Here is a 12,220-nt window from a genome sequence, read left to right as displayed (position 1 = left end):
ACTGCACATTCTTCAAACATAGGTATTCTTTAATCTCTTTACAAATATTTGCTTTGAACACCTCCTCTTGATGTCTCATTGTAGAGTTACTAACATTGCCCTTCCATATCCATCATTCTCATTGATACAGGTGATTGATTGCCTTCTTGAGCTGTCATCTCCCCTCTTTCCTCAAAGCTCTCAGAGAACAAGGGTAGGACTGCAGTTTACCAAATCCCTTTGCAGGACACTCTTCTCCCTTCCAAAAAGAGCCAACACAGGCATTGGTACAGGAATACCCCCAGCATGGTCGTGCTGGTCTGTGTCTTGCCTGCCATTGCGCATTTTTGGACATGGCTTTACTGGACCTGGACTGACCACTGGGCCCTTGGGGACTCCTTCCAGCTTGAAGGTCCTTGCAAAAAAAGATATTATTTCGAGATTGTTTATTTATTTTTTAACTGCGATCTCTCCTACTTTTGGTTCACATGTGCCCATGCTCTCTCTTCAACAGGGATGCTGCCCCATCAGCATCAGCTCACTTTAAGAGAAAATGACCTGTGGATGGAGTTCTCCTCTTCTCAAGTCTCCTTCCCTTTGCCACCGGCCCCACTTTTCCCCTATCCTGTCTGGTCTGTTCCTGTCTGTCTCTGAATTTCCCTGTCCTTCCTATCTGTCTTTCGGGGATCAGATTTCTCCCTCCTTATCCTTCTTCCTCCTCTGCCTGTTTTCTCCCAAACTCTTTTACCCTATCCTATATGATTATTTCAATTTGGATCATGCTACTTCTTTCTTTACCTGCACTTATCTCTGTGTGTTTTCTATGCATGCTATGTTGTTAAAACATGTGTTGAAGCTGGCAAGGAATTGTCATCAGCATTTCACACAGAATATGGCTAGAAGTTAAGACTTTTAAAGCAAAAAGAAGTTAAAGCATCAAAAACACATGAAAAAAAAATCTTATCAAAGACATTCAAAAGTCTGGCAAACTATCACATCCTACTAATTAAATCAGGACAGAGTAAACAAAACAAGTACATCATTCTCATGTGTCACAAAATAATGAAATGACACGCATTTGCACAACTCTGCAATGAAAAGCAAGAGATAAATCTGGAAACATCAACATTACCCTGCCAATATGGTAACTTCAAGCACGCGAACATCATAAAACAAGTCAAATCCAGCTAATGTTGGCACCATTAGCACAGCTACAAAATATACAGCACTGTAATTTCTATTTTACCTAGTTAAGTTGCCTATACGCTATGGATATGACTTCAACTTCAAATTTTTAAAGGAAAGCAGCAGGAAAAATTGCTCCAGTTTGTGGCATTCTGTATCCATAGAAATGAATCCTTCTGACCACCTTCTATCCTTCTATCATATTTAATCTGAAGTGGAAATGTCATTTCTTTAAGAAGCAGTTCTCCTTATAAAATAAGGTTTCCATCATTTTACAATGGGCAAGCATCTGCATCCTTGTTAGTGGAGTTTGTATTTGACTACAATATGGATTGAACCCATGACACATTCTCACAGTGTGCTCAACTGTTTTTCATGAACTGTTCAAGGCCATAGCTAACAAACCATTTGATATAGCCCCTTTTTTTTTCCTAATAAAGACACACTCCTACATGTTCTGTGTGAAGAAGCAGGAGGTATATCCTATCTATTTAGCAAAAGGTTATTATGATGGAACAGGAGTAACTCCAGAACAGAGTAGCTATAAAAGTGTACCTTTAAACCACTGGTTTTTCCACGAAGGAAACATGGGGATGGCCCTATGTAGGACTAGAATTTCTACAGAACAAGTGATTCTGGGCAGTACTGACCCTGAGTGGTGCTTCAAACCCTTTCGTTGCACTGCTGTGCAGGTGACTGTCCTTGCATACAGAAAATGGACAGTACTGACAAATTAAGCAGGGTACATAAGGAATAAAATGAGTACATCATTTTACAGTTTGATTTGCTTTTGCACAGAAGATATTAAAAGCATGAAGAACTGCATTGTTTCTTTCTGTCAAGGAAGGGCAGCAAAAAGAGGATCCCTGATTGCCTCTCATACTGGTTCAATTTTATAAAAGAGTTAGGAAGCAATAATCATGAAAAAATGAGAAATAATCTTCAACCAGGCTAATAAAACTAGTGTATGAGACATTTAGAAAGGGATTGTTTGGAGGCCATTTGTTTGTATCCATTACTTGCTCTATAAATATATACAATCATCCTCTTACCTACTTTTCAAATTAGACAAAACAGAATTGATAAAATTGCTATACAAGTGGATGATCTAACCACACAATACAGCTGGGGTTAAGGCAATGCAGAGATACAGGATTTCTGCACCGAGAGACCTTTAGTGTATTTCAGTAGGACTGATGGAGCAGCTACTAAGAAATGCTGTGTAAAATTAAACATCATAGGTATAGATTATAATGACGTATGAAGAAGACGTGCTATACATAGACACAAAATTTTTTAACTGTATCAGAAGTGTTTTTCAATATTCAGTAGAAGTGCCTTTTGGTCTCCTTTCCTTTTGTTTCTTACCAAACTCCTCAGATTTTTAAACCAAACTATTGCTAGTATTCATTACCTACTTTGAGATAGAACAGAGTAGTCTCTAAAGCCCAGATCCATGAAGATGGTTAGAAGTTTAATTCTTACTATGTATTCCCCACACGATTTTGTCTTTTTTTTTTTTTTTTAAGGGAAAAAAGTACTTTAAAAAAGCTCTAGAGAGCAAACTACTTTCATAAATCTGGGCCTAAAAACCTCTACAGGCAAAAAAGTTGTTTCTCAGTGGACTGACTCAAGTCAGATACAGTAATTTCTCGATTTAGGATACGATGATGGCAATTAACTTCAGGTAAAATGTAAAGTAGGAACATCTTTGACTACAGAAGACTTTAAACAACAAGTCTCAAGTCTGGGGTAGAAAAACATGAAATACTGGCAATTCTAAATGTGAGGAATTGGTTTGGTACAACTCATAGGTGATATACTGAGATTCAGGACCTTCTTAAGCACCTAAAACGCTTCAAAGCAGTATAGAACTGTTCGCAAATTACTGTGCAGAACTAACTATGATGTTTGATTTGATTTTTAAAAATAGGTATGATAGGATAAGGATTTTCTGGTTTGAATATTTAATTCGCAATTATAAGAAATAAACATTTAAGCTTCTGTATTTTTTATGACACAATATATGTATGAAGATTTTTATCTCTCTGATGAAGTAGAAAGGCAAGAGATAATTTATTCCTCATCTAACTTTACAGCTCATCAGACAGCTGTGCAATTTATCACATGGCTTTTGCTGTACTGCCTGTGTTTTAGTATTCTAACCTCCCCATGCCTTTAACCACTGCCTTTCCTCTCTTTGGCTTCAGTCAGCGCAAGAAAGATTTTTTTGCTCCACATTTTGCAGATAAAGAATTAACAATCACAAAATTGTCTCAAGTCAGGTGCCAGAGTGATAAAGATTCAATTCTTTTACAGTGACAACTTTTAACCATAAAGGTCATAGCCTTAAAAACAAGTATCTCATGCTCTTGCAGTCCTTCATAACACTGAAAATGGGCAGATGTGCACTTCTCAGTGCTCTAGAAAGGGTCAGATGCTTGATGTCAAATGAGCTACAGAAGTGGATTATTGCTATTAAGTAATTTTTTACAATTGTTGCATATTTTTCTTTCTCATCCCATTCTCTGACAATTGAATTTGGCTCATAGTAAAGATAAGGATGAAGAGGTATCTTTAATATGTAAAGAAGTAATCTCAAATCAGCTTTTATAAAATCTAACACCTGCCTCATCTTCTTATAAAAATGTCAAGTTAAAAACCCTCCATGCTGCAGGAAAAAAGAAAAAAAATAAAGAAAGGCCTGGTTTTGAGTGGTTGAATATAGTCATTTTTAACAAGGGCCACATCATCTAACTTTTCACCTGTTAAAGCCTCATGCCTAGTTATGGTAACATGCATTAGTCACCATGACAACAATAAATTGGAGCACACATAGATACAACACTTCTGGTCGAAAAATCAGTAATTTTCTCCCTGTAAGAATTGTAAATGTTCTGTGGACCAGCCAAATCCTCTTTATTTGTGTACATTTTAATTCCTAGAACGAGAGAAACATTTTTTAGCTTCTTGTATCTTTGGCTTTTGAAATAATGGAAGCAGGTTCATGGCATACTTACATTGTAAAAGCTTCTAAAGCTCAGTAGCCAAAACAGCCCCTCTCTGGCAGAGATACTCCAAGGAGGCAGTCATATGGCACAAATTAGGAGAAATCTAGAGTTTCTCTGATATACTTTGCTGAATGACAGGCTGTTGCCCTTACCACGCTGCAGCACAGATCACCAGGTTTGCTCTCACGTGCATAGCACATGTGACTGTCACAGAAGTGATGAAAATTCAGAGCAGCATCAGCATTACCTCTAATTCCCCAAAAGTGCCTCTGCAAACGTGGCGTGTTCCCCAACTAGGCAAAGCCTATAGGTTAACACAGAAAGGGCAGCACAACACATTATGGGGGTGAAACTGTGCAAACTGAGCTGTTTACATGGTTTCTCGCTTTGGAAAAGTGAGCAAATGAAATATTGTGAAGAGAAGTCAAAGCTCTTCTTAGCAAGACTGCTGCTGGCAATCCCCCCTTCCTGTATGTACACCATACAGCCAACATATGCTAGCCACATGGCACGATACACGAATGCACGCACACATAATTCCAAAAGAGGGCGGACAAGTTACAAACTTTTTTTGTCATTTCAGTGACATGACACCCGTAGATAACACCATGGCAACAGACTGTACATCCATAGAGTGACAACATAGCCATTTATCACTGTATCTTACATTATGAACCTGATGAATCGATGAGAAAGGATATCCTGCATTCTGGTTGGTCCAGATCTCACAGACCGAGGACTGCTAATATAAACAGAAAACTACATCTCATCTTGTAAATATTAATGCACTGCAACTGCCAAAAGGCAAGAATAATTAAGAAAAGGCTTGCAACAATATTAAAGAAGGAAATAAAACAGCTGTTAAAAGTAGTTTTTTATTTATTTGATGACAAAATATTTTTGGATTGACTGGAAGGAAACAAAGCTTATCCAGAGACTTCAGAAGAGGTTTCAGACTACGAGTACAAGAAAACAATTTAGTCAGAAGTGCTGGTGATGTAAAGAGATAATGTAGGCATAAACAGAAAATGCAGAGCTCAGAAGAAATACTGGTTACTTTCAGGTTTTGGCAGGGAAGAAGTTTGAAGTTAACATCCCAATTAAGTTTTGAGATCTGAGTCTCTCTCTGTTGGAGACTTTCACAGGGAGAGAGGAAGAGAAAAATTTGGCAATACAGTCAACAGGAAAAACACGTTTTCTTTGTAGCAATTACCAGAAAAGAATGCACTGCAGTTAAGTGAAGCAGTTGCCCAACATCTCCTTCCAACAACAGTTCCTTTGCATAAAGAGATACAGATTAGTATTACCTTTGGCGCTGACCATGACCCTGCTGTATAAATGAAAGGTTTCAGTCCACTTTCTACATTATAATACAGATAGTCTGTAGTAGTGAAGCCAAGTAAGCATACTGTAGCATCTCTAGCAAAAGCAACAGAACTAGGCAAGCACAGCATTTGCCAGCAGCTTTTACATATTTCCTTGTTTGGGCACTCATCAAGAAAGCATCTGTGACACCTCAGCAAAAGCTAAGATAACATTTTACAGTAGCCAGGCAACTAAAACAAAGCATCAGATGTAGGATCTGCCCACAGTATCTTTGGCAGGCAGCAACAAAAGGCAATAAACATGCTTGAAAAGTGCAACTGCAGCATCCAGAATAGATAGCAATTAATATATCAGTTATTTAACAGCAGCAAGAATGTGCATTGCCAGTTCTTAGCAGCAGCAGCAGCAGGATTTTAGCACTGATGCTCAAAGAAGTGCAACTCTTTTTAGAAATATGGCTCTTGCTCTTACCTTTTTTAGCCTGAAACCTAGCTGCCTGGGTGGTGACAGACTAGGTTGTCACCTCATTACTGTCAGGGCAGGTTGGCATCCTCTGGACTGACTACTGAGCACTCCCAGGCAGGCTGGTGGCAGCCTAATATTGTTAATCGTCCCTTATTTCCTTCATGATTTGAAATGGATGAGCATGCATCCCTTCTTACAGCTTCAGTTAATTCTTACACTTTCCCATATCTGGTTAATTTCTTCTCCCTCATCTTGTTTTCGAAGTTATTTTCTTCTTCATGATGTGCAGGGCTCATTTTGATAGCATTAGCTAATAAAAACTTTGACTTTGGCTCACAGTCTTCTATCTCATCCTCTGCAACTTGTTACAAAACAGTCCTCCTCCATGTGACGAACACCTACTCTCAGTGCAAGACCAGTAGCAAACACCACTCCTCTGCTGTGCCATTATTAGAACATTGCACTAGTTGGCACTAATGACCCTTTTTTCTGTATATCAAGCAAACTGACTTCTGGATGTTCTGATCATGCCCATGGCTGTGATGCCTATGTTTGTTTGCCTGAGGAGGATTCCTGAATGGGAGTCCATGGCAGGAGATTGCCATTTCTGCTTTTCAAGAGAAGAGTAAAAGAGAACGAATTTCCATGCCAGGTGCAGCATCGCCAAGCGTCTGGTAATGAAGAAAACATAATGTAGTGCTATTTGGACACACTTGCTGTGGTCCCGAAAGGGGTAAGGTAAGGCAGCATGATAACTTGTGTCACAGATATTTTATTTCTCCCCAGTACTGGCACACAGTTGCTGTAATGCCATCATGTTGTACAGCTGGTGCTCACTATCTTGATATTCTGGAGAAAAAGGCGCATCCTTAAATCCTGCCCCTTCCAAGGACTAGCCTTTAGGGAGTGGTGTGTTGCTGCAGGTAGATCAGCTGGTGTCTTGGTTTCAGATGGAATAGAGTTATTTTTCTTCATAGTAGCTTGAGCACTGCTGTGTTTTGGCTTTAGTCTGAGAACAATGCTGATAATACACTGATTTTTAGTTGTTGCTAAATAGCACTTACTCTGATCAAGGACTTTTCAGTCTCATGCTCTGCTAGTGAGGAGGGGCACATAAGAAGCTGGAAGGGAGCACAGACAGGACACCCAACCTGAACTAGCTAAAGGGATATTCCATACCACAGCATGTCATGCTCAATATATAAACTAGGTAGAGTTACTCGGAAGGGCCAGATTGCTGTTGGGTCAGGCTGGGTATCAGTCAGCATGTGGTGAGTGATTGTATTGTGCATCACTTGGGTTTTCTGAATTTTCATTTTTCTTTGTTGTTCTCTATTATTATTACCAGTATTGCTGTTAGTGGTATTATTTCTATTATCACTATATTTTACTTTGTTTCAATTTTTAAACTGTTCTAATCTCAAACCACAGGGTTTACATTCTTCAATTCTCCACCTCATCCCACCTAGGGGGAAAGGAGAGGGGGTGGCAAATGGCTGTGTGGTATTGAGTTGTCAGCTGGGTTTAAACCATGACAGCCGAGAGGCAATGCCTGTCCCAGCACAGCAGAGGTGTGCAGGGCTCTCCTAGCAGAGTGCCAGGACTGCTGCTGCTGACAGCGATGCTGCAACAGCAGCCCTACCTCGCTGCAGCACCTAAATGTATAAATATACTGGATACATCGGTCAGCTGCTTCGGTGCTAACTCAGGAGCAGGTGATGTGACACTGCAGTAAACACGTATGCAAGCTTTAAGTTGCTTCATTTAAAAACAGGGCAGGGAATCGGTCCTTTCTCATACATGCCAATGGTACCCACCCACCCTGCCCCCCCCCCCCCCCCAGCTCATCTTCTCCTAAACATCAACTCAGGGGCTACCGCACTCACCCAAAAACTGTGAGGTCTCGAGGGCCTCTGACTGAGGGAATTCATACCTGTCTATTTCACCTTCCTCTTGCACAGGTTAAAGCAGCAGAAGACAGGCTGTCTTCAACTCCTTTTATAAATGAAGTCCTAATTTTTATTTTTAATTCTTTAGAGAAAGAAGAGTGCATTGAAGCAGATGTTTGGAGTACTCACCTGTGAGAGGCAAGTTCTGGTTTCAGCTGTCTCCTCCAAGGACTGTTCAAGTGAACTGCCCCCATGACACAGGCCTACCTCCAGAGTTATTTGGAGGATCAAGGCTTAAGCTAAATCATCCTTAAATACAGGTGACTTGATCTATTAAATCAATAATAAATCAAGTGAACCAGCAGAGACTGAGAATTTCTTGCAATTGTATGAGTGCCCAGTCACAAGGGCAGCAGTGCAAAACTCATTACTCAGTTCTGCACTCATTAATGTTTGAATGACTAAGGTACTGAAATGCAGTACAGAAGGAACATTAATTTTATAGAAGGTAATGAATTCAAATTCAGAAACCAACCTTTTCCTTGCACCACTGTAAAAATATTTAGCATTTACCAGATACATATTTTATGTCTTCAAAGTGCTAACATTTTTTAATGAATTATGAAATCCTCAGGAGAATTACTTAAAGTTGCATACCCGTGTGTTGAAGAGGAAGGAACCAAGGAAAGGAAAAAGGTTAAGTGAGTACCTGAGGCCAGTAAATAGGCAGTAGGAGGGAGAATGGGGATTAGGCTTCAAACACTCATAATATTCAGCTCACAAAACATATGCCCTCAAAGAAAAGGAAAAGAATTCAATCTGTGCCTGCACTTCCACCATAATAAACACAAATACACTTGGGCACTTGGTATTAAGTGACACAGAGGTTCTATGGAAAAGAGTTTAACAAAAAGCATTTTCCCAGGTATTATGGTAAATAGCATAAAAAAAATGGCATCAGCTATTGCCTAATTAGTATCAAACATGCACTTATTCTTCCCAAAAGATAAATGCTTGCAAGTAATATTGCAGCAAGATCCTGCTATCATGATACCGTTTCTGTGATAGCTACAGATGTCCCATGCATAAAGGATTTTGATGGCTTTAAACTGAGAGAGGGTAGATTTAGATTAGACATTAGGAAAAAATTCTTTACTGTGAGGGTGATGAGACACTGGAACAGGTTGCCCAGAGAAGTTGTAGCTGCCTCATCCCAGGGAGCATTCAAGGACTGGGCTTTGAGCAACCTGGTCTAGTGGAAGGTGTCCCTGCCCATGGCAGGGGAATTGGAACTAAATGTTCTTTAAGGTCCCTTCCAACCTAAACCATTCTATGATTCTATGATTCCCTCATCTAATTACCATGCGACACAACTGCAATGGGCAGGAGGGGCAAAGAAAGGGGGAAAGGGAATGGCTTGCAGTGCAGAGCTCCTGCCATCTGCTACCTGTGATACAGGTGAGTGGTGAACAGTGTGAGAGGGAGGGAGGTGAAGCTCTGTATTACCTGCTCTCCTCTCATCCATCTCCCTTCCTTTCCCACTATTCTGACATGGTCTCCTAATCACTTTGTGACTGTCTTTTAAAAGAATTGTTTAAGGACATTTACACTTGTCCTGTTTTTTTAACTTAACCTAACTTGATTTCAAGAAAACATTCATGTAAGAATATTTCTTACTGTTCTTGCTAATTTCCATCATGACAGAAGACAATATGGTTTAATTACTTCAGACACTTATAGTAAAGTCAGTAACCAATCATGTTACAAAGTGTTTGCACATTTCCTTCTGCTTCAAGTCTTTCTAATCACTCATATGCTTACTGGAAAAGCTGTAGAACAGTACATATACAGGTCTTCAAGGTTGTGGGCTATGTTGGAGACAACCTAGTGTTTCATAAATTGAATCAGGGAAGACTTGGTTCATAATCTGAAGACAGAATAACTGTAATGAAAGTGATCATAAACCAGTAAGAGTGATCATGGAAATTACATATTTTCTAGGGAGAGGAAAGCAATACCTGGACAACGTATGCAGAAGGAGCTGGGTGAAAGGTGAAAGGCAGTCCTGATATATTCAGCACAGCTCAATGAACTCATTGGCACTTCAGGAGGTGTTAAAGATTTACTTAAACTAGGAGCAATTATCCTCAGAAAGTCACAGAAGATAATGAAAGGACCAAAGAATGGCTAAAAGAATGTTTAAGATGGGAGAAAAGCAAGATTCAGAAGGTTATAGCCAGCCTAACCACAGGGACCAGCAAGTTATTAAAATATTTAGAAACCCAGCCACCATTCCCTGGTCTTTGTGGCCTATGAAGCCTTCTGACATTGGCCACCTGAAATAAACACTTAGGAATATGTGCATGTGTATCTGTTATATATATGTATATAGATGTATACAGATATATGTATATCTGTGCCTATGTATATCTTTCTGAGAATCACAAAGAAAAAGCATAATATTGCCTAACATGTGTTAACTGAGACAGCTTCTATGGGCCAAGGGAAATTCAAGATGTTCATACGGAGGTTGCTCAGTATGAATCACCTCAGATCGAATTTCCTTCCTTTGTTGGAAAACTGGCCAACTAAATCAGCAGCAGCAAGGAGAAGCTCAGCAGGACTTGGACACTGACTATGTGACTCCTGATGCAGCAACACATGACATGGCCCATATACAAACTAGCCTGAATCAAAACGCACAAGAAGTTGAAGTGCACACTTAGAGAATAATTATCAGTATTTAAGCACACTTGGACTGGAACAAGCTGAGGCGATCTGAAATGACCTGCTTCATGCCATGGCTTGGAGGAGTGCTCAGGCTCTCTAGGCAGGATCCAGAAGTGAGGGATTTTTAAGAATGGGTTAAGAACTGAAAATGGATTTGATGAACTACAGAAACCAGTCGGACGAAATTCAGTCAGCTTAGAGTATTCCTTGGAAATGTAAGATTGAGTACACAAGTAAAACAGCAAATAAATTAGCAGAACAATTTAAGAGGGAGGTGGGGAGAGGACACAAAAAGATCTGGAATTTTAGTATACTTCAAATTGAACATAGCAGTCCTGGATAAGTAAATAAATCACAGGATAATTCAGGTTGCAAGGGAGCTCATGAAGTTTCCATTCCAGCCCCAGCTCAGAGCAGGAGCAGCTGTGAGATGAGGTCAGGTTGCTCAGGGCTTCATCCAGTCAGATCTTGAAAACCTCCAAGAACAGAGACTGGACAGCCTCTGTGAGCAACCTGTTCTGCTGCTTGCCTGTCCTCCTGGGGAAGAAGCTTCTCTTGGCTTCCAGTCAGTGCCTCTCCTCTTTCAGTTCAGTACGCAAAGATGCCTCTTCTCCTGTCAGCCGTGGTCACCCAGCCTCTCTTTAGAGGGCAGCTGATCCAGCCCCCAGCCCTCTTCGGTGGCCCTTTGCTGAGTTGCCCTCTCCCAAATAAAACTCCCAGGTATTTAATAAAAGCAGCATATTCTAACATATGGGAAGGAACTTTTCTGCCATATGGGGCAGCTACCAGTGAGATCTCATACAGGGCGGCATCCAGTATTAGCAACTGCATTGCAAAAAGGATGGAGGCAGACTGAGGGAATCCAGGAGGGAGTAACAATAACCAGAAGCCTAGAAACCACCAGGGCTTGGAGCTGGTTACAGGGTCCCAATGGTCTCTTCACCCCTGGGCTGGTCTGAGTAGACACTGTTGGTGACTTCCGTTGCTTTCTCTACCTCTCCTTAGCAAGGCTGCCCTCTCTTGCACTTCCACGTTGCAGAGCTGGTGCACAGGGAGAAGAGGAGCTGCTGAACATAACCACTTGGTTTATTCCCCCACTGCCTCATCTTCTATGTCTCACCGCCAGGCTGAGCCTTGAGAAATCGCTCCCATCTCCTGGTGCTGCATCTCCAGTGAGGCACAGGAGGGAAAGAGAGAAATAGCAGCAAACCCCGCTCTCTCTGATGCACATTATCTAACTAGCTAGCTGTAATTCAGTCTAGCTCCAGAAATTTGGATCAAATCCCAGAAAAATCACTCTTGGCATGCTGAACAATCTTTAAAGGTGTAACAGCTGAAAGAAACAAATGAAAACCGGATGAATGAGGCTGTCTGGCCCCTTCTGTAATCTTCACTCCAAATGTTGTAGGACCGTGGGAGAGCAGTTGTGCTGTCTCAATGGCTGCTGCTTCCCTGAACGTTCCCAAAGCTCTGGGGAGAGCTTGTCTTACCAGCAGGAATGATCACAGATCCTCCTTTGAAAACAAGATCCTCAGAGACAAAGAGTGAAATTTGAAATCAGTATTTCTTTTAGAGAAGCAGAAACCGGAAATACCACTTCTTATTAGAATAAGTATATATGTTTTTCATTGGTAT

The 12,220-nt window shown here is 40.6% G+C and overlaps 1 protein-coding gene across 5 annotated transcripts in view; it reads right to left on the bottom strand.

Moving 5' to 3' along the window:
* ANKS1B (ankyrin repeat and sterile alpha motif domain containing 1B) overlaps nt 1-12,220 on the bottom strand; it is a gene marked incomplete at both ends in the record, with an annotated part of 478,018 nt that overhangs the window by 25,888 nt on the left and 439,910 nt on the right. For 3 of the 5 annotated variants that reach the window (XM_080616729.1, XM_080616730.1, XM_080616732.1), the window contains one exon: nt 4,843-4,917. In XM_080616729.1, the coding sequence (XP_080472855.1) occupies nt 4,843-4,917 (75 nt within the window). Of the gene's footprint in view, nt 1-4,842; nt 4,918-8,044; nt 8,123-12,220 lie in introns of all 5 variants that reach the window. The other 2 variants (XM_080616728.1, XM_080616731.1) reach the window with 2 other exon arrangements.

The sequence above is a fragment of the Psittacula echo genome, assembly GCF_963264785.1.
Source record: "Psittacula echo genome assembly, chromosome: 1".
Classification (NCBI taxonomy): Eukaryota; Metazoa; Chordata; class Aves; order Psittaciformes; family Psittacidae; genus Psittacula; species Psittacula echo.
This window is presented reverse-complemented; position numbering and strand designations above follow the sequence as displayed.